Source organism: Oryctolagus cuniculus, chromosome 3, assembly GCF_964237555.1.
Source record: "Oryctolagus cuniculus chromosome 3, mOryCun1.1, whole genome shotgun sequence".
Lineage (NCBI taxonomy): Eukaryota > Metazoa > Chordata > Mammalia > Lagomorpha > Leporidae > Oryctolagus > Oryctolagus cuniculus.
Genome location: NC_091434.1, coordinates 84,499,861 through 84,522,813, shown reverse-complemented (window position 1 = coordinate 84,522,813; position 22,953 = coordinate 84,499,861). Strand labels below are relative to the sequence as shown.

The following is a 22,953-nucleotide window of genomic DNA, read 5'->3' as shown; positions in this document are numbered from 1 at the left end:
ATCAAGATTCATTTTTGATTATCTTAATATACAGAAGATCAGCTTAGTATACATTAAGTATGGATTTCAACAGTTTGCTCCCACACAGAAACATAAAGTGAAAAATAATAGATGATTTTTTTAAATGATGATGAAATCAGAGCAGACCTATTGTCATGTTTAATCCCAGTGAGAGTCAAGTTGGGAATTGATAATTTCTTTTTTTTTTTTTTTTTTTTTTTACAGAGGATCAGTTTAGTATGCATTAAGTAAGGATTTCAACAGCTTGCACCCCCATAGAAACACAAAGTGAAATATATTGTTTGAGTACTCGTTATAGCATTAAATCTCAATGTACAGCACATTAAGGATAGAGATCCTACATGAGGAGTAAGTGCACAGTGACTCCTGTTGTTGACTTTACCAATTGACACTCCTGTCTATGGCATCAGTAATCACCCTAGGCTCCAGTCATGAGTTTCCAAGGCTATGGAAGCCCTCTGAGTTCTCCGATTCTTATCTTGTTTAGACAAGGTCATAGTCAAAGTGGAGGTTCTCTCCTCCCTTCAGAGAAAGGTACCTCCTTCTTTGATGACCTGTTCTTTACATTTTTCTTAATATAAAGGGAACATATCTCATGTATTTCAAAGATACAATTCTAAGAACATAAGGATACTTCCCTCCCTCCCTCTTCCTTCCTTACTTTTTTATTTCTTTTAATTTTTGTGGTGATATACTTTTGATTTATTTTCATAGGCTTAATACTCCACTAAACATAGTATCATGACCAAATCATGTTACTCTTATACATTCTTTGTTGTTGGGTTCCTTTTTTTTTGGGGGGGGGACCTCTATATATTAAATACCAAAAATCAGAGAAACCATGACATATTTGTCTTTTGGGGTCTGGCTTATTTCACAAACATAAAAGATTTATTTTACTCTTTTCAAAGTCAGAGTTATAAATATAAAGAGGAATAAATGGAAGGAGAGAGAGAGAAAGAGAGAGAGAGAGAGACAGACACTGAGGGCACTTCCATCTGTTGGTTCACTCCCCAAAGACTACAATGGCCGTGGATGGGCCAGGCCAAAATCAGGAGCCTGAAACTCCATCTGGGTCTCCCACATGGATGCTGGGCCCAAGCAGTTGGAGAATCTTCCACTTAATTCCCAGGTGCATTAGCAAGGAGCTGGATTGGAAGTGGAGCTGCTAGTACTCATTTGGGATGCCAGCTTAGCAGGTGGTATCTTAACCCACTGGACCACCACAACACATTTTTAATTTACTATCTAAAACCGCTGACTAAAGAAGGTAACATATCCTTATTTTGCTGCTGAGGAAAATGAGACACAAGAGTATGGTGAATTTTCTCAGAAACCCACAGCTACTAAGTGGCAGTTTTGGAATTCAAACCCAATCTCAGGAATTCCAGTTGTCCATGGTGTACACAACTGTAATTCTATTGCTCTTCTGATAGCTTTAGATCTCTGCTGTACTATCCCATCTCTGTATAACAGAGAAAAAGTATGTTTCTCATTCTAATATAAATTTGACCTTACAAGTTTTCCGGTAATCTGCAAGCATTTTTTTTTAAATGAGATCAACAGCCTAATTTCTTCATCTATGAAGCAGAGAAAATATATCATGGGAATTAATGGCATTTAATGAGTTAATATTAATAAAAATTATAAAACATAGACTAAAAATTAAATAAAACAGAAAAATAGCTCTAAACAGAAAAGAACAACATTGGTGTAATACAAAATAACATCAATACTTTTTACAAAATGTAAAAACGAACAGTGGTTTAACAGCTTTTACTGAATGTTTACTTTGAGCAGCCTCTATATCAAGAGTTTCACACAAATTAATCCATTAAATCCTCAAAAACTCAAGGGGTCATTTTAATGCAAATTTTCTATCAACTTTTATTTCTTTTTAATGTTTATGAGCGAGAGAGAGACCAAGAGATCAGTGATGGAGAAACAAAGAGATAGAGAACTTCCATCCACTGGTTCACTCCCAAAATGCTCTCAACTGATGGGCCCAGGTTTGAGGCCCTGTACTGAATTCTCAGGTCTCCCACATGGGTGGCAGGAACCCAATCACTGGAACTATCACCTATGACTCACAGAATCTGCATTAACAGGAAGATGAAATCAAGGAGCTAGAGTTAGGTATTACAGTATGGGATGTGAGCAGTGGGCATCTTAAACATTATCTTACTAGGCCAAATGCTCATACAAATAGGTTTATTATTGTTTTCATTTTACAAATGAAGAAAATCAGACTAAATAACTTGCCTACTGTTTGACATTTAATGAGCTGCTAAACCAAGCCTTAGTTGAAAGCTTGAAAATCAAAATTTTAAACCATTTTCTACCAGCATTTAACTCTTTCTCTAACAATTTCTGCAAATTTCATCAGTCTAAATTTAGAGAGTATCATCCTCCTATTTTATTCCTCTCATTGTTAGTTTCTAAACATCCAGGAGAAAGAGATAGAAAGTTTGTCTTTGCTCATTTCTCTCCAACTGCATGTAACCCTCACCCATACAGATTCATCAAATCACAGAAAAGAACAAGGAAAGCCTAAGTAATAGAAGTCTTCAAGTCCTATGATCTTAGTATGTTAATTCAATTTCTTTGGGATATAAAGTAGTGATATCAGTCACTACACACAAGCTCAAAAAAGATAATTTTCAAGTTCAGCACACCACAAGGTACTCCATTAAATATTTAGAAGTGATTCAATATATAATATAGGGGAAAAAAGAAATTTCATTTTGCATTCAGAGTATCGTGGAAAGGCAGAAGTAGACACAAGAATATTTCCAAAATCTTACCTCCAACTGAACACCTCCGGGCTATTTCCCAGTAAACCAGACCAACAGAATAGATGTCAGCTCGTTTGAAGGACTCAAAGATATTCACATTCATTGTATCATCAAGCATTTCAGGAGCCATATACCTTCAAAAACATGCACTTCATCAGATTCTGTGTATGACTTTTTAGCAGTTCAATAAAACACAATTTTAGTAAATCCTAATTCAAATTTAAATTAAGATCACTTACATCAATGTTAAAGGTAAATCTGAAGCACTATAATAGAATAAAATTAAACAATACAGTTATTGATGCAATTTTTAGTTTTAAAATTTTTAAATAAAATTAGAGATTATCCCATTGTGTTAGAACAGGTATATATGGATCTTTGTTTTTGAAAATTACAAGTTGGAGAGAACTTTAATGATCAGAGCGAGCATTCAACAGGAGAAGTGCAACTCAATTCCTTGGTATTCTTGGTAAGGAAAACCCTGTGAGGACAAATGGTAGAATTTTCCTCAGGGTGGGACCAAGCCTCCAGCACAGCACTACGCAGTATTCAATAAATACCTTCACTGATTGAACAATTGTATTACACATTATCATCTAGAAAAGTGTAATTTTGTTTGAACAGGACTAAAGGAAAAAAAATGTACAGTGCATGGGACCTGATAAGCCTACTATCCCAGGGAGACCTTTGAGAGTTCCCAGAGTGTTGGAAAGCAGATTCAATAACTTCCAAGTTGTTTTAGAGCATTCCATCCTGTTAGGGATATGGCATCCAAAACTTATCTGAAGCTTATGCAGAGTCAGGTGGGTAAATCAAGGCTTTCTTCTAATGGCGGGGAGGGGGGGGGGGTGATAAGCAAGGTTTCATAAGCTGCGCTAAGTAAATTGTCCTGAAGTTATCCCGAGGCCTCACTAAGGTCTCCAGGAACCAAGTGAGGGAGTCACAGGCACTGTCCTGAAATCCCAAATATAACTTGAAGGTCATCAGCTTAGGAATTATTTACTCTCCAAGGCCTTTAACAACTCCAGGAAAATATGTTGTATGTGTTTTTTTAAAGACAGATAAAGAGAGAGAAAGAGAGAGGTTCCATCTATTGGTTCACTCCACAAATGGCTGCAATGGCCAGGGCTGGCCCAGACAGACACGAGGAGCCTGCAATACCACCCAATCTCCCATCTGAGTGGCAAGGTCATCTTTCACTGCTTTCCCAGGTGTGCTAGAAGGGAGCTGGATTGGAAGCAGAGCAGCAGGGACTCAAACATGCATTCCAATACTGGATACCAGCTTTGCAAGCAGTGGCTTTAATATACTACACCATAACATTGGCACAGGAAAATATTTAGTTATTCATTTTAACATCAAGAACCCTAATTATTATTATTATGCCAAAATATCACAGAAACTAAAATAAAAGGAAATAGAAGTATGTGCACAGAGCAATAAAAACACCAGAGATACCACTGCTAATGGCACTGCCCTGATACATGTGAGGAATGCTCAATTTACATCATGTTTACCCCTGATTTCAGAGATGTTGTTCCATGAATGTAAGAATTGTGTCCAAACTCTTATCATCTTAATATAAATCAATCTGGGAGATTTTAAGATAAATACAACTATAGATAATATATGTAATATTGCTAAACATTAATAAAATGTAACACATAAATGAATTTATTATTAGAGTTCCTAACCTACCTACTCCAATATATTCTGTCTCAATTGTTTAGAACTTAAACATTCATAACTAGCCCTGCACTTCGGTTCATTTATGAAATATAAAGGCTTTGAAGGTACAATATACTACTGATTCTTATGTGTAGGAAAATGCATCTTCAAAATATAGTACACTAAAATCATATCTCATTGCCTTTCCACCTTTTCTCTGCACTGAACCATGCACCCAAATAGCCCATGTTCACATGTTCAAAAATGTCAAGACTTCTGGTTTATCTAATCATTGAGTCTACGGACTTAGTGATCCTGAGAAGACTTTTTTCTTTCTTGGGCATAATGATTTCCCATTTGGGCCAGGAAGCCCACAAACACCTCAAGGTTTATTGGCCAATAGTGAGTTCTGGTATGCCACCCAAGGAGAGCATCTTACCTTTTGGTTCCCACTTTAGGATTCTGAGGAATGTCTATAGTGTTCAGGATTGAATCATGCTTCACAGCCAACCCCAAGTCTGCTATGGCACAAGTTTCGCATTTTTTCACTAAGATATTCTTTGATTTTATGTCTCTATGAGCAATAGCAGGTTTACCTAGAAAGCATAAAAAACACATTCACTTTCTTCTTTACTGAATGCTGAGTCTTTCTAAGAAGAATTATTTTGAAGACTTATCTTAAACGTGAAATCTTCACGATTATTCATTCTGTACTCCAAGTCATTCTCCAACAGAGTACCCCATTTTGCTTCCTTCATAACTGCTACCACTTTCTAAATTATCTGTCTGTTCAATGCTTGTTTAACCATCTGTCTCTCCTAACTAAACCATAAGTTGAATGAGGGCAGTGACTTTCTTATTCACCACCATGTCTACAATGCTTAGAAGAGTAGTAGACATTTAGTAGGCACTAGTAAATTTTTTAATAAAGGAGAAAGAATTCCATTGCCATGTAAATATAAGATTATGGCAAATATATTCTTAAAAACAAGTTTCCAACTCTTTCTATATTAGATAAGTGGTTCTCAAATGTGGTAGGGGGTCTTAAGTATTATTTTGCAACTATTATCTGTGTGATGCCATCTTTTCTTCACTTAATACATCCAAAACAATATAATGGCATAGACTGAGTGAACACATATGAAAATCTGGACACTAAACCAGACATTAAAGAGATATACAAAAACATAAAACCATTATTTTCCCTGGATAGCTTTTTTAAAAAATATTTATTTTATTTGAAGGGCAGAGTTAGATAGAAAGAAAAAAAAATCTCCCATCTGCTGGTTCATTCCCCAGATGGTCCACCATCTGGGACTGGGCCAGGCCAAAGCAAGGATCCAAGAACTTCATCCAGGTCTCTCAGGAGGGTAGCAGGGGCTCAATCACTTGGGCCATCTTCCACTGCCCTCCCAGTTGCACTAGCAGAGAACTGTATCAGAAGCGGAGCAGCCAGGAATTGATCTGGCACCCATACTGGACCCACTCTACCATAATGCCAGCCCCTTTAAATAGGTTTTTGTAATTGAAAAAAAAAAGTGATACCATTTTAAAACTGTGTTATTTATGCTAACATTTAATTGATTTAATTCTAAGTAAATTAACAGATAATTTTAAAATCTCTACATTTTGATTTATAATACAACTGTTAATAGATATAACCCACATACACAAAATCTTTTGGAATTCTCAAAAACTCTTAACAATGTAAAGGGATCATGGGTCCAGTGTTGAAGTGTAGCAGCTAAAGCCACTGCCTATGACATCACCATCCCCTATGGGTGCTGATTTGTGTTCATTATGCTACACTTTCAATCCAACTTCCTGCTAATGACCTGGGAATAGCAGCAGAACCAATAGATGAAAGATTCTCTCTCTCTCTTTCTCTCTCTCTCTTTCTCTCTCTCTCTCCCCCCTCCCTCTCCCTCTCCCTCTCTCTCTGTAATGCTGACTTTCAAATAAACAAATCTTTTTAAAAGATTGAGAATTTAAAAAAAAAGAGTGTGCAGGAATCATGACTCAATATTTGAGAACCACTGCTCTATCTAGACTAATGACTACCTTAAATCAACTCTGTTAATAGAAACAACAGTGGGTATTATTTGACCTTCAAGTACATGATACAAAAATATTTTCAAGGTTACCTTATCCTTTCCAATTATTTTTAATTATAAATATAAGCACTTAAATTATTTTTATTCTCTCAATACAAAGCTTTTGACACCAAATAAGATCTTCAAGGTATATATGTTAAATGACAAAGAATGAGTGAAAATTAATAAAAATATATTATGGATAATACATAAAATGGGGAGTATATATAAGTTGCTATATTATGACAAAACCTTCAGTTTTATAAAATACCTTTAATTTTTCTTAATATTTGATTATTGTTTATAAAAACTAAAATACAGCCTGGTGATCTGTCTTCATATTCAAGGTAAAAAATGAAAGAAATACATACCTTGTGTACCAACAATCTCCATATGGAGGTGAGCCAGACCACTAGCTATTGAAAGTGCCAGTTTTATCATTCCAGCCACTGTCACTATGTTTCTATTCAAATAATCATATAAGGAGCCTTGTTCATGATATTCAGATACAAGCCAAAGTTGAGTCCAAGTTCCATTATCTAGCAGGAAAACATAATTTTGTTGTTAAAAATGAAAGTTGAGAGAAAGCCAGAAGCTTTCAACAAATACCAGTGTTTCATCTGTATTGTTAACACAGCGAGGTTAATTTCTTCAGTAGTAACACTTATAGTCCAAGTTAGTAAATTAAAATTTCTCAATGAATCAATGAAGATGTTGATACATTAGAATCTGTTACAGTTACTCACATAAAAATAGTAAGTTGTGAGGCAGTGATTATAATAACTGAACCACTTCTTTATTATTCTCTCCAATCAATACCTGCTGGCAAGATCAACCACACTGCAAGAGAAACTCTGGAGGGATGCACTTAGGCTCAGTGTTGTGCTGTAAATTACTCTGAGCTTTTAAATAATAATGTACCAATAAAAATCAAAACACAACAAATTTATACAAATTATTATTATTATCAAAAAAGTTCTAACATTTTAAGAATGTTCATGCTATTCAATTTTCAAAATATGAAGTTGATGATTTCCCCCAAAAGCTGATATTAAGAGCTAAACATGGGGCCAGTGCTGTGGTGTAGCAGGTTAAGCTGCCCCCTGTAGCACCAGCATCCCATAGAGGTGCCGGTTTGAGTTCCAGGTGCTACCCTTCTGATCCAGATCCCTGCTAATGTGCCTGGGAATGCAGTGGAATATGGTCCAAGACCTTGTTCCCATGCACCCATCTGGAAGACCTGGAAGCAGCTCCTGGCTCCTGGCCATTTGGGGAGTGAACCAGTGAATGGAAAATCTTTCTCTCTCTCTCTCTCTCTCTCTCCCTCTCCCTCTCCCTCTCCATAACTCTGCCTTTCAAACAAAATAAATAACTTTAAAAATAAAGATCCAAACACAATTACTAGACATTATCAAACAATTTATCTCATTTAACAAAAAGCTAATGGGTTTATGAAAAAGACATCCAGCATGAAAAAAATTAACCCAATACTTCTCTAGGTATTATAGTCACTAGAGTTAGCTTTAGCTTTTGTAATAAAGTGTCTATAATAACACTGGACAGGCCTGACCAGTTCAGGCACTCAGCAAAAGGAAATATTAAATACTTGCTGAGAACTCTTCCCAACAAATTCCTTTATACAAAAACACTTTGTTATCCAAATATTTAATTTTCAAATCTAAGCAATGATAAAATTTCCTAATATACAAGTCATTATAAAATGATAAGTCTCACTAATGAACTGACCACATATAAAACTCACCCTTATTCACAGTCTCTCAATGAGTGACGCCAGTAGCTACACCTGCTCTTTCGTATCAGTGTATGAGGCATTTTTCACTAAAAATTGAAACTGTAAATCTCATAACAGATGAAGAAAGTCAAGAAGATGAAGGTGACACAAGAGATCATTGACCTGAGACTCCCAAACATCCCCACCGCCAAGAAGCCTCCGGAGCAATCCAGGACTCAGCAGCAACTAAAGAGGTGAAACCCAGCACAGCACATTCTGCGAGACTCAGCTCCACTCTAGAGTTCTGGTCTGCCTGGTTGGTTCCTGCCCCATACCAGTCATCAAATATTTTAAGCATCATCCTAGCAATTGCATCATCATGAGTTCATATCACCCACTTGCCCTGATTCATTGAATGGTGATGTACAATTACCTATGGAAAAGAGGATGCCTCAATAACTTAGACAATGATAGAAATTATATTAAAATCAAGAGATTACTTACTCTCTTCTGAAAAGAAAAAAAAAAAAAACACTTCTACTTGTTGAGCCCAATCAGTTTGGAAATACCTTTGTTGTCAGCAGCGATGAAGCCAAGGATGTTTTCATGTCGCAGCATAACAGTCTGGTAAATTTCTGCCTCACGAAACCAAGATCTTTCATCCCTGGAGGAGAATATCTTGACGGCCACATCCTCCCCACACCATCTTCCATGCCACACCTCACCAAATCTACCTTTTCCCACAATTTCCTGAAGTACAATTGTCCTCGCAATTGTTCTTTGAACCAACAGAGGAAGACCTAACCAAAGAAAAGGTGAGATTGATGACCAAAAACAAAGAACAGTGATATTTACCACTATTTCCACATTAAAAGGCAAACTTTAAAGCACCAATATTAAGCAAACACTTTTAAGCAATAGTGTTACTGATTCTGAAGAAATAAGCATCACACTACTTTAATATTTTTAAAGATCTATATTTTTATTTATTTGAATGACAGTTACAGAGGGAGGTAGAGACAAGAGAGAGAGTTTCTATGTCTCAATCTTATTTTTCATAAAACATTATTAACTCGATTGCTGGATTTTATTCTTCATTTGCAAATTTTTATTTAATTATTTAAAAAGTCACATATGTCCACGCCGTGGCTCAATAGGCTAATCCTCCGCCTAGCGGCACCGGCACACAGGGTTCTAGTCCCGGTCAGGGCGCCGGATTCTGTCCCGGTTGCCCCTCTTCCAGGCCAGCTCTCTGCTGTGGCCAGGGAAGGCAGTGGAGGATGGCCCAAGTGCTTGGGCCCTGCACCCCATGGGAGACCAGGAGAAGCACCTGGCTCCTGCCATCGGATCAGTGCAGTGCGCCGGCCACAACGCACCGGCCATGGCGGCCATTGGAGGGTGAACGAACGGCAAAAGGAAGACCTTTCTCTCTGTCTCTCTCTCTCACTGTCCACTCTGCCCGTCAAAAAAAAAAAAAAAAAGTCACATATGATTCTTTTACTTCCCCAGTTTTACCAAGAACCACACATTGTATTTTAAGTAATAACTAAATCTTTTCCCCTCATGTATTAAGTAACCTAATGGGCTTTGTAGGAAAATCAGAGAGGTTTGCAGGACTTCTTAGAAATATATCGGCAAGAGCAGATATGTTAACTATTTTTGTAAATATGAGAAAATAAATTCAAACTCACTGAGTATTTTCATCATGCACTAATATTAAATTAGTGTGAGGCTGGTGCTGTGGCACAGAGTGTTAAAGCCCAGGCCTGCAGCACCAGCATCCCATATGGGCGCTGGTTTGGGTCCTGGCTATTCCACATCCAATCCATCTCTCTGCTATGGTGTCTGGGAAAGCAGCAGAGAATGGCCCAAGTGCTTGACCCTTGTACCCACATAGGAGACCCAGAAGAATCTCCTGGCTCCTGGCTTTGGATCCACTCAGCTCTGCCGTTGTAGTCATTAGGGGAGTGAACCAGTGGATGAAAGATTCTCTCTCTCCCTCTCTCTCTCTTCTCTCTCTGTAACTCTGCTTTTCAAATAAATATATTTTTAAAAAGATTAAATGCAAAGTGAATAAAAAGTTATGTCAATGAGTTTCATATATTATTATTTATAGGAAATAATAAGAAAATTGCCAGGTGATAGAAAAATTGGGAAATATAATACAGAAGTGGACAACATAGATAAGAAGGGCCTGGGTTCAAATTGCAGCTCTGCAACCTGACAACCAAAGGCAAGTAAATTATTTAATCTCGCTGAGCTTCATCTTTCTCTGAAAAACTGGGAATAATATTACCTATGCCATAGGATGACGTCAGCATCAACAAGCACAGCACCGAGCACAGCACGCAGCATATTACATGCTCAACCACAGTCAGGTACTAAATATTACCAATCTTAGGATGGATTTCCTAGAGACACTAGGATGCTGCTCATGAAGAGCTTTTGCTTGGTTAATTGTTCTTATTATGATTTTATTCATATATAAAAATAAACTTTTTAAAGTTGAAACATTTTTGAGACTACAATTCAGTGGCATTTTAAATTCACAATATTATATAAACATCACCATGATCTATTCCAAAACTTTTCCATTACCAAAACAGAAACACTGTTCCCAATAAATAAGAACTCTTCTTCTCAATCCCCCCCCCCAAACTATTGTCAAAGAATTCGCCAGTTCTAAATATTTCATAGGTGGAATCACACAATAGTTATGCATAATATATCCACAGTTCATGAATGCAATAGCATAATTCAAACTTCCTTTATATAGGTGAATAATATTCCTTTTGATGCATATAATTCATTTTGTAAAGAGGTATCTTTAGTGACATGGGAAAATACTTTTTCTATACTGCTTTTTCAAAAACTTATTTGAGAAAGGAGAGTGAAAGAGAGAATATCCACTTGTACTCTTCAAATGCCTACAATGGCTGGGGCTTGGCCAGGGCTGCGCCAGTCCAAAGCTGGCAGTCTGTAACTAATCCCCAAGTAGGTGGCAGGAATCCAACCACTGAAGCCATCCCTCTGCCTCCCAGAGTCTGCATCAACAGAAAACAAGTCAGGAGCAAGAGCAGGTTGTTGAACCCAGGCTCACTGATGTGGGACACAGATGTCTCAACCAGTATCTTAATCACCAGGCTAAATGCCTATCCTTGCTATATCATTAAATGAAAACAATTCTTGAGATTTTAAACATATAAAGAAGTGTATCTTGGTATTCAAAATATGTGCCCAAAAAAAGACTGAAAAGGGCATATCTATTGCTGTGAAATACTCTATTTGGTGAAATCAGGGTGAATTGTGACTCTTCTTTCTCATTTTTGTAACTTCCACAATAGGTATTTTTTACTATTATAATCAGGAGGAAACTAGTTTAGAAGGTTACAGTAGGAATTTATTCTGGGGAGTCAATTTATTTATTTTAATTGTACTCAGATATATGGGATACCCTCATAGCAACAGCCCTGGAGCTCCTGGGGGTTTCGATCCCTGTTCCTCAAATGAGCCACTGTTTATTCAGATGTTCTCATCTTCATGGAAACCACCCACTACAGCTAAATAAGCGCAGACTATAAATTTGCTGCTATGGGTCATAACAATTAGTCAGAAAGCCCCAGCAAGAAAGCTCTTTTGAAATCATCTGATTCAACCTTTACATTTAGAGAAGGGAAATCTGAGGTCCCATAGTAATCGAAGACTTGCCCAAAACTACAGCACTGGTAGGAGGTAGACCTGGGACTGCAACACTGGTCCTGTGTCTAAACTCTGCTCCTCACCTGACTGTAGTCCTTCCTGTGGGGAAGACTACTAGAGCCTCATAAAAGGATTGCTTTTGTAGGCTGCAGTCGGTTTTATTATTGACCACACACTACACGTTGCACCCCCAATTATTAAGCTAAAACCAATCTCAGTCTCTCAATTCCTCTCTCTACCCCACTCCCACTTTGCACACATATACACATGCATCCACTCCCAAAAACATCACCAACAACAGCCCCACCAGCAGCAACATAACAAATGGTTAGAGAATTGGGTAAACCAATGTTTTCCAACTGCATATTGATCAAACATACAATCAATGGTGCAGACCAGGAACAAAGACCACAGAATGTATAAACTACTCAGTGCAGCAATTAGGATGAGACAGTAAAATTCAATGAAAGTTGCTTCTGCATCTTTCAAAACAACCCCACAATAAGTCTGGCAATTCTTGCATACACCAAGAGATGTCACTTCAAGAAACATAGACTTTGCCTCTCCCTGTAGATTTATTCTCAACTTTTGACCAGGGATTGTAAAAACAGATGCCCGTTTTATAGACAGGCACCTTTCTGTGGTGTCAACATCCAATACAATTGTCATGCTACGAGAAGAAAACAGTAACCTACCCAGGCCCTTAGAAGCCATGGGAGACACAATCTGCTGTCCACAAGAGTGCAGTAAAGCATGAGTCTATTTCCCTTCATTGCAAACTTTATATCTCCTTGAAAAGTTTCCCTGACCAGGTCAAGGATAAGCTTTACAATTCTTTGTTTCTCAACATCTGACAAAACTGCATCATGTTTAGGATCACTGACCAATTAAGAGACACACAGGGGAAGCAGACTCACCCGATTCCATCCCCACAGGTGAGCTTTTGTGACTGCAGCCTTGCTGTAGATAGACTTGCTCTCTGGTTATCAAAGGCAAGGAGGCCAGCAGTTACTCTGAGCCAGAGGTCACTGCCAATCATGTGCAACTGGCTTTGGAAAAATAATGCCTAAAATTCTTTTGAATTTGTCTTTAAAGAAATCATCTGTGCCTGAGCTTACTCCTTTCTTTCTATAAGAAAACACAGAATAATCTAAAAAGAAGACAGGGCAGACATTTGGTGCAGCAGTTAAGTCACTGCTTGGGACACTTGCATCCAGTATAGGGGTGCCTGGTTTGAGCCCCGGCTCTTCCATTCCATTTCTGATTCCAACTTCCTGTTAATATGTACCCTGAGAGGTAGCAGGGGATGGCTCATATTCTTGAGTCCCTATAACCCATGTAGAAGACCCAGATTGAGTTCCTGGCTCCTGGTTTCAGTCTAGTCCCACTCCAGATGTTATAAACGCTTCAAAGGTAAATCAACAGATCTTATTATGTCTCTTTCTTTCTTTCTCTCCCTTTATCTAACTCTCTTTCTGATAAACATTATATATATTATATATAATATACATTATAAATATATACAACATATATAATAATATATATAATATATAATAATTCATAATATATATATATTATGGGGCCAGCACTGTGGTATAGCAGGTAAAGCAGCTGCCTGCAGTGCCAGCATCCCACATGGGTGCCTATTTGAGTCCTACCTGCTCCACTTCCAATTCAGCTCCCTGCTAATGCACCTGGGAATGCAACAGAAGACTGCTGAAGTCCTTAGGCCCCTGTACCCACGTGGCAGACCTGGAAGAAGCTCCTGGCTCCTGGGTTTTGATCTTCTCAGCTCTGGCTGTTGCAGCCATTTAGGAAGTAAACCAGCAGATGGAAGATCTCTCTCTCTCTCTCTCCCTCCCTCCCTCGCTCCCTCCCACTCCCTCCCTTTCCCTCCCTCCTCCCTCCCTCCCTCCCTCTTCCTTTCCCCTCTCCATCTCACTTTCTGTCTCTCTCTCCCTCTCTCTCTCTCTGTAACTCTGCCTTTAAAGTAAATAAATAAATCTTAAATATATATTTATATATATAACATTAAGACTAACTAATTTTGAAGCAAAAATTTTAAATCCAGAGTGCAGGAGGCAAGATGGCGGAATAGGAAGGGAGCACACTGATAGTCCGGGGAGAGATAGTTTAATAAAAGTGGAGATACTGCAGGTTCAAGGAAGAGTAGGGGAGGAAACAGCAGAAGAAACTCTTCCGGAACGCGTGATTCACAGCAGACCTGCGTGGAGAGCGTGGGAGCCCACAGTTCGGGACACCAGAGGCAGACTCAACACACCAGCGCTGGAACACGAGGTGAGCTGAACCTCAATAGCCCGAGACACTGGCAGGCAAGCAGAGAGAGGAGACTAGAGGGAATGACCCCCGGGGGGGGGGGGGAGGGTTCACCAGGCTAACTGGAAGAGAGAGAGAGAGAAAAAAAAAAAAAGGTGACTAGTACGGACACGGGTTTCTCTCTCTCCACTCACCTCTCAAGGGTGAGCAAGACAAAGAGCAGGCGCCATCTTGGACATACGTCATAAGCAGAGTGACCTCAGGTCTGCACCGGCCCTGAGCCTAGCAGAAAAACCTGACTCTGGGCGGGGCGAATTAACAGGAGATTAGGACCTAGTAAATTTGTGGTGCTACTGAACTGAGACTGTGAAAAAAGAGACGGTGGGGGAGAGAACTCACGGAATTTACGTGAGCACACTCCAGAGACGCTACAATTCCGTAACTTTGGCAACCCAGTGGGAGACTGAAGGAGAATTTGAGCCCACTCTGAGGGCAGAACAGATTCCCTGTGTGGTCCTTGGGAAAGAGCTTCCGATCTCTGGCTCCTGTGGGTATATCATTTGCCTGCTAACTACCTCCAACTTCGTTCAGCTGTGCAGAATTACTTCCCTTTTGAATCAAAAAAAAAAAAAAAAAGAGAGAGAGAGAGAGATTTACTACGCCTAACCTGGGAGTGTCACCTTTGGCACACCAAACAGAGCTCTCAGGCCACACCATCTCAAGCCCTAAGGCTCCATCAAAAACAGATAGTCCACTTAATCTAGAGTCATAGTATAACAAGAAAAAGCACCACAGTGAAGAAACCAAATATCTCCAATATGCCAAATAACAAACGCAAAAACCAAGGTAATAAAAACAAGGAAGTCACCATGATGCCCTCAAATGAAAAAGACACCCCAATTCAAGATTATGAAGATGATGAGATAGAAGAAATGCAAGAAGCAGATCTCAAAAAATTGATAAGAACATTAAGAAGTTCTCAAAAACAAATTCTTGAACTACAGAAATCCTTAATGGACAAGATAGAAAATCTCTCTCGTGAAAATGAAATATTAAGGAGGAATCAAAATGAAACGAAACAACTAGTACAACAGGAAACTGTGATAGTGACTGAAGTGAAGAATTCAATAGATCAAATGAAAAACACAATAGAGAGCCTTACAAACAGAATGGGTGAAGCAGAAGAGAGAATATTGGACTTAGAAGACAGAGCACAGGAAAGGATACAGTCAGACCAAAGAAAAGAAGAGGAAATTAGAAATCTAAATCATATTGTCGGGAATCTTCAGGATACTATTAAAAAACCCAACATTCGGGTTCTAGGAGTTCCTGAAGGCATGGAGAGGGAGAAAGGATTAGAATGCCTTTTTAGTGAGATATTAGCAGAAAATTTCCCAGGTTTGGAGAAGGACAGAGAAATCCTAGTACAGGAAGCTCACAGAACCCCTAATAAACACGACCAAAAGAGATCCTCAACACGACATGTTGTAATTAAACTCTCCACAGTGAAACATAAAGAAAAGATCGTAAAATGTGCAAGAGAGAAACGTCAGATTACTCTCAGAGGATCTCCAATCAGACTCACAGCTGACTTCTCATCAGAAACTCTACAAGCTAGGAGGGAATGGCAAGATATAGCCGAGGTACTAAGAGAGAAAAACTGTCAGCCCAGAATATTATATCCTAAAAAGCTATCATTTGTGAATGAAGGAGAAATAAAGACTTTTCATAGCAAACAGAAATTGAAAGAATTTGTCGCCACTCGTCCAGCCCTGCAACAGATGCTTAAAGATGTGTTACACACAGAAACACAGAAACATGGCCATCAATACAAAAGAAAGTAAAGGAAGAAAATCTCCCAGTAAAAGATCACAGGAAGTTCAAAGCATATATTAGGAATATCTTTGGGAAAATGGCAGGGCAAAGTTACCACTTTTCATTAGTCACATTGAACGTTAATGGCCTGAACTGTCCAATTAAAAGACACCGATTGGCTGATTGGATTAAGGAACAAAACCCATCTATTTGCTGCTTATAAGAAACACATCTTTCCAACAAAGATCCATACAGACTGAAAGTGAAAGGCTGGAAAAAGATATACGATGCCAACAGAAATGAAAAAAGAGCGGGCGTAGCCATCTTAATTTCAGACAACATAAACTTTACCACAAAAACTGTTAAGAGAGACAAAGAGGGGCACTATATAATGATTAAGGGATCAATAAAACAAGAAGATATAACAATTATCAATGTATATGCACCTAACTACAGGGCACCAGTTTATCTAAAAGATTTGTTAACGGACTTAAAGGGAAACTTAGACCCCAATACAATAGTACTGGGGGACTTCAATACTCCACTCTCAGAAATAGACAGATCAACAGGACAGAAGATCAACAAGGAGGCAGTAGATTTAAATGACACTATAGCCCAAATGGATCTAACGGATATATACAGAACTTTCAATCCTACAGCTAAAGATTTTACATTCTTCTCAGCAGTACATGGAACCTTCTCTAGGATTGACCACATACTAGGCCATAAAGCAAGTCTCAGCAAATTCAAAAGAATTAGAATCATACCATGCAGCTTCTCAGACCATAAAGGAATGAAGTTGGAAATTAGCAACTCAGGAATCCCTAGAGCATACGCAAACACATGGAGATTGAACAACATGCTCCTGAATGAACAATGGGTCATAGAAGAAATTAAAAGAGAAATCAAAAATTTTCTGGAAGTAAATGAGGATAACAGCACAACATACCAAAACTTATGGGACGCAGCAAAAGCAGTGTTAAGAGGAAAGTTTATATCAATAGGTGCCTACATCAAGAAATTGGAAAGGCACCAAATAGATGAGCTTTCTATTCACCTCAAGGATCTAGAAAACCTACAGCAAACCAGACCCAAATCTAGTAGGAGAAGAGAAATAATTAAAATCAGAGAAGAAATCAACAGGATTGAATCAAGAAAAACATTACAAAAAATCAGCCAAACGAGGAGCTGGGTTTTTGAAAAAATAAACAAAATTGACACCCCATTGGCCCAAGTAACTAAAAAAAGAAGAGAAAAGACCCAAATCAATAAAATCAGAGATGAAAAAGGAAACGTAACAACAGACACCACAGAAATAAAAAGAATCATCAGAAATTACTACAAGGACTTGTATGCCAGCAAACAGGGAAACCTATCTATCAGAAATGGATAGATTCCTGGACACATGCAACCTACCTAAATTGAACCAGGAAGACATCGAAAACCTAAATAGACCCATAACTGAGACAGAAATTGAAACAGTAATAAAGGCCCTCCCAACAAAGAAAAGCCCAGGACCAGATGGATTCACTGCTGAATTCTACCAGACTTTTAAAGAAGAACTAACTCCAATTCTTCTCAAACTATTCAGAACAATTGAAGAAGAGGGAATCCTCCCAAATTCTTTCTATGAAGCCAGCATCACCTTAATTCCTAAGCTGGAAAAAGATGCAGCACTGAAAGAGAATTACAGACCAATATCCCTGATGAACATAGATGCAAAAATCCTCAATAAAATTCTCGCCAATAGAATGCAACAACACATCAGAAAGATCATCCACCCAGACCAAGTGGGATTTATCCCTGGTATGCAAGGATGGTTTAATGTGCGCAAGACAATCAATGTGATACACCACATTAACAGACTGCAGAAGAAAAACCATATGATTATCTCAATAGATGCCGAGAAAGCATTTGATAAAATACAACACCCGTTCATGATGAAAACTCTAAGCAAACTGGGTTTGGAAGGAACATTCCTCAATACAATCAAAGCAATCTATGAAAAACCCACAGCCAACATCCTATTGAATGGGGAAAAGTTGGAAGCATTTCCACTGAAATCTGGCACCAGACAGGGATGCCCACTCTCACCACTGCTATTCAATATAGTTCTGGAGGTTCTAGCCAGAGCTATTAGGCAAGAAAAAGAAATTAAAGGGATACAAATTGGGAAGGAAGAACTCAAACTATCCCTCTTTGCAGATGACATGATTCTTTATTTAGGGGACCCAAAGAACTCTACTAAGAGACTATTGGAACTCATAGAAGAGTTTGGCAAAGTAGCAGGGTATAAAATCAATGCACAAAAATCAACAGCCTTTGTATATACATGGCTGAGGAAGAATTGCTAAGATCAATCCCATTCACAATAGCTACAAAAACAATCAAATACCTTGGAATAAACTTAACCAAGGACGTTAAAGATCTCTACGATGAAAATTACAAAACCCTAAAGAAAGAAATAGAAGAGGATACCAAGAAATGGAAAAATCTTCCATGCTCATGGATTGGAAGAATCAATATCATCAAAATGTCCATTTTCCCAAAAGCAATTTATAGATTCAATGCAATCCCAATCAAGATACCGAAGACCTTCTTCTCAGATCTGGAAAAAATGGTGCTGAAATTTATATGGAGGCACAAGAGACCTCGAATAGCTAAAGCAATCTTGTACAACAAAAAACAAAGCCAGAGGCTTAGCAATACCAGATTTCAGGACATACTACAGGGCAGTTGTAATCAAAACATCATGGTACTGGTACAGAAACAGATGGATAGACCAATGGAACAGAATTGAAACACCAGAAATCAACCCAAACATCTACAGCCAACTTATATTTGATCAAGGATCTAAAACTAATTCCTGGAGCAAGGACAGTCTATTCAATAAATGGTGCTGGGAAAATTGGATTTCCACGTGCAGAAGCATGAAGCAAGACCCCTACCTTACACCTTACACAAAAATCCACTCAACATGGATTAAAGACCTAAACCTACGACCTGACACCATCAAGTTATTAGAGAACATTGGAGAATCCCTTCAAGATATTGGCACAGGCAAAGAATTTCTGGAAAAGACCCGGTAGGCACAGGCAGTCAAAGCCAAAATCAACTATTGGGATTGCATCAAATTGAGAAGTTTCTGTACTGCAAAAGAAACAGTCAGGAGAGTGAAGAGACAACCGACAGAATGGGAAAAAATATTTGCAAACTATGCAACAGATAAAGGGTTAATAACCAGAATCTACAAAGAGATCAAGAAACTCCAAAAACAAAACCAACAACCCACTTAAGAGATGGGCCAAGAACCTCAATAGACATTTTTCAAAAGAGGAAATCCAAATGGCCAACAGGCACATGAAAAAATGTTCGGGATCACTAGCAATCAGGGAAATGCAAATCAAAACCACAATGAGGTTTCATCTCACCCCGTTTAGAATGGCTCACATGCAGAAATCTACCAACAACAGATGCTGGTGAGGATGTGGGGAAAAAGGGACACTAACCCACTGTTGGTGGGAATGCAAACTGGTCAAGCCACTATGGAAGTCAGTCTGGAGATTCCTCAGAAACCTGAAGATAACCCTACCGTTCGACCCAGCCATCCCACTCCTTGGAATTTACCCAAAGGAATTTAAATTGGCAAACAAAAAAGCAGTCTGCACCCTAATGTTTATTGCAGCTCAATTCACAATAGCAAAGACCTGGAACCAACCTAAATGCCCATCAACGGTAGACTGGATAAAGAAATTATGGGATATGTATTCTTTAGAATACTATACCACAGTAAGAAACAACGAAATCCAGTCATTTGCAACAAAATGGAGGAATCTGGAACACATCATGCTGAGTGAAATAAGCCAGTCCCAAAGGGACAAATACCATATGTTCTCCCTGATCGGTGACAACTGACTGAACACCAAAAAGGAAACCCGTTGAAGTGAAATGGACACTATGGGAAACGTTGACTTGATCAGCATAGCCCTGACTGTTAATGAACAATTTAATACATTATCCCTCTTAGTAGTTTTTTTTGTCTGTTCTACTTAATATGACTGGTTTAATTCTGTAATTAATACACAGTTATTCTTAAGTGTTGAAATTTAACTGAAATGTGATCCCTGTTGAACATAAGAGTGGGAATAAGAGAGGGAAGAGATGTACAATTTGGGACATGCTCAAGCTCTTGCCTCAAATGGTAGAGTTAGAAACATACCAGGGGACTCCAATTTAATCCCATCAAGGTGGCATGTACCAATGCCATGTCACCAGTCCAAGTCATCAATTTCAGTTCACAATTGATCATAATGAAAGGACTAAGAGTCAAAGGAAGCACATAAACAAGTCTAGTACCTGCTAATACTAACTGATAGAATAAATAAAGGGGAGAGTGATCCAACATGGGAAGCGAGATACTCAGCAGACTCATAGAATGGTGGATGTCCTAAACAGCACTCTGGCCTCAGAATCAGCCCTAAAGGCATTCGGATCTGGCTGAAAAGCCCATGAGAGTATTTCAGGCATGGAAAGCCAAGACACTATGGCAAAAAAAAAAAAAAAAAAAAAAAAAAACCCTAAATGAAAGATCTCTGTGAGTGAGATCCCAGTGGAAAAGAACAGGTCTTCAAAGAAGGAGGTACCTTTCTCTGAAGGGAGGAGAGAACCTCCACTTTGACTATGACCTTGTCTAAACAAGATAAGAGTCGGAGAACTCACGGGGCTTCCATAGCCTTGGAAACTCATGACTGGTGCATAGGGAGATTAATGATGCCATAAACAGGAGTGTCAATTGGTAAAGTCAACAACAGGAGTCACTGTGCACTTACTCCTCATGTAGGATCTCTGTCCTTAATGTGCTGTACATTGAGACTTAATGCTATAATGAGTACTCAAACAGTATATTTCACTTTGTGTTTCTATGGGGGTACAAACTGTTGAAATCTTTACTTAATGTATACTAAACTGATCTTCTGTAAAAAAAAAAAAAAAAGAAGAAGAAATTATCAATTCCCAACTTGACTCTCACTGGGATTAAACATGACAATAGGTCTGATCTGATTTCATCATCATTTAAAAAATCATCTATTATTTTTCACTTTATGTTTGTGTGGGAGCAAACTGTTGAAATCTTTACTTAATATATGCTAAACTGATCTTCTGTATATAAAGAGAATCGAAAATGAATCCTCATGTGAATGGAAGGGGAGAGGGAGTGGGAAAGGGGAGGGATGCGGGTGGGAGAGATGATATGGGGGGGAAGCCATTGTAATCCATAAGCCGTACTTTAGAAATTTATATTCATTAAATAAAAGTTAAAAAACTTTAAATCCATGCATAGTTTTTTCATACTATATATTTTCCATAAAGTTGTTGAAGACCCCTCCTATTCTCAATTTAATTTCAGGTCAATTCCCACTTAACTCCACACACTTCAGAAGGTCCCTGGCAGATTCTGAAAACTTTTACAAGTAAAAGTGCCCAAAGAACATTACTTTGCACAACTACTGTCTTTTCCCTAGAACCCAATGCCTTAAATACAGTAACTTTTACTTCCTTGTGTCCATAAAACACTACCAAGAAAGCAACAGTGATTATAACTGGCCATAACAGGGAAAGATAGGAATGAGAGAAGAGACACTGCATTCTTCACCGGTTTGAAAATGAGAATCTGAATGCCTCAAGCTACAAAGGCAATGAGAAGACTTAATTCTTATGTCATAGCAGTTTTTTTACTTCATCAATCCTAGCAGAAGTTGCCATACCAGAGTTTCCCACGTACTACCTACTAAGCATTTCAGATTGTGGGATTCATAGTATCTGGCCATTTTTTGTTTAAAAATGTTTTTGTCAATTAAGAGACTCAAAAATGGACAAGGAGCACATACCAGAGCCAGATCCAGAGGCAGTCACATCATAAATCAGATCTTTGAGGGTTTTGCCAGCATTTACCAGATTGCACTCAGATAGTGGTTCCTCCACATTCTGTCTCTTTTTCCTTCTGTAGGTGCACTGTCGTCCTTGGCACGCCCATACTGTCAGCATGGCAGCTATGGACAGCAGGCAAACAGGCACAATAATAACAACAGTCAACTCCATGGGTCCAAGTTTGGGGGCATTTGGTGATGCTGCAGTTAAAAAAACAGAAAGAACACAACCACAAATCAACCCATTTTAAACATGTTAGAAATTGGAAATGTAATCACAAAAATTTCCCATCTAGAATATGCAGCTCCATAGTATGCACTTGTGTTCATTGGTAAAGACTCTCTGTAGTATCAGCAATGATGCAGAAATGGAGTAGGAAGAACAGTTACACTAGGGGACAACAGGAGACAGAATTAGGATCATGGGAAAGCACGAACATGGGATCTCTTTTAAAACCTCCCAAGAAGGTGATGCTTTTCTGCCTGTTATTTTCTCCCCAATATTCAGCAGTCCCTCCTTAGAGCACATTCATTCTTTCATTCATTCATTCCACAGATAACTATCAGGCTCTTGAGCTATGTTGCCAATATTCCGGGGTGGATGGTAGAACCATGAGTAAAGGGCTCAAATCTCTGCTTTCATGGTGCGTGTGTTTCCATACACCCAACTAAGCAGGTAGACTGCATGTCAGAGTGCCTGTTTCAAGTCTCAGCTCCTGTTTCCAATCCCAGATTCCTGTGAATGCTCAGTCTGGGGGGCAGCAGATGATGGGTCAGCTCTTGAGTCCCTGGCACCCAGTGTGAAACTTGGATTGAGTACCAGATTCCTGGTTTTGCCCTGGCCCTGTTGCAGGCATTTGGGGAATAAAACAGAATGAGACAGGACAGCAGATGGAAAATACCTCTCTCTCTCTCTCTCTCTCTCT

General features: G+C 38.6%; 1 protein-coding gene across 2 annotated transcripts in view; it reads right to left on the bottom strand.

The window, feature by feature from the left end:
• ACVR1C (activin A receptor type 1C) overlaps positions 1–22,953 on the bottom strand; it is a 106,088-nt gene that overhangs the window by 11,320 nt on the left and 71,815 nt on the right. Inside the window, exons 3-7 of one of the 2 annotated variants that reach the window (XM_008258601.4) lie at positions 21,989–22,228; positions 8,879–9,109; positions 6,949–7,116; positions 4,924–5,080; positions 2,826–2,950 (exon numbers count right to left, since the gene is read on the bottom strand). In XM_008258601.4, coding sequence (XP_008256823.1) covers positions 2,826–2,950; positions 4,924–5,080; positions 6,949–7,116; positions 8,879–9,109; positions 21,989–22,228 — 921 coding nt within the window. The remainder of the gene's footprint in view (positions 1–2,825; positions 2,951–4,923; positions 5,081–6,948; positions 7,117–8,878; positions 9,110–21,988; positions 22,229–22,953) is intronic. The other variant, XM_051848603.2, reaches the window with a different exon arrangement.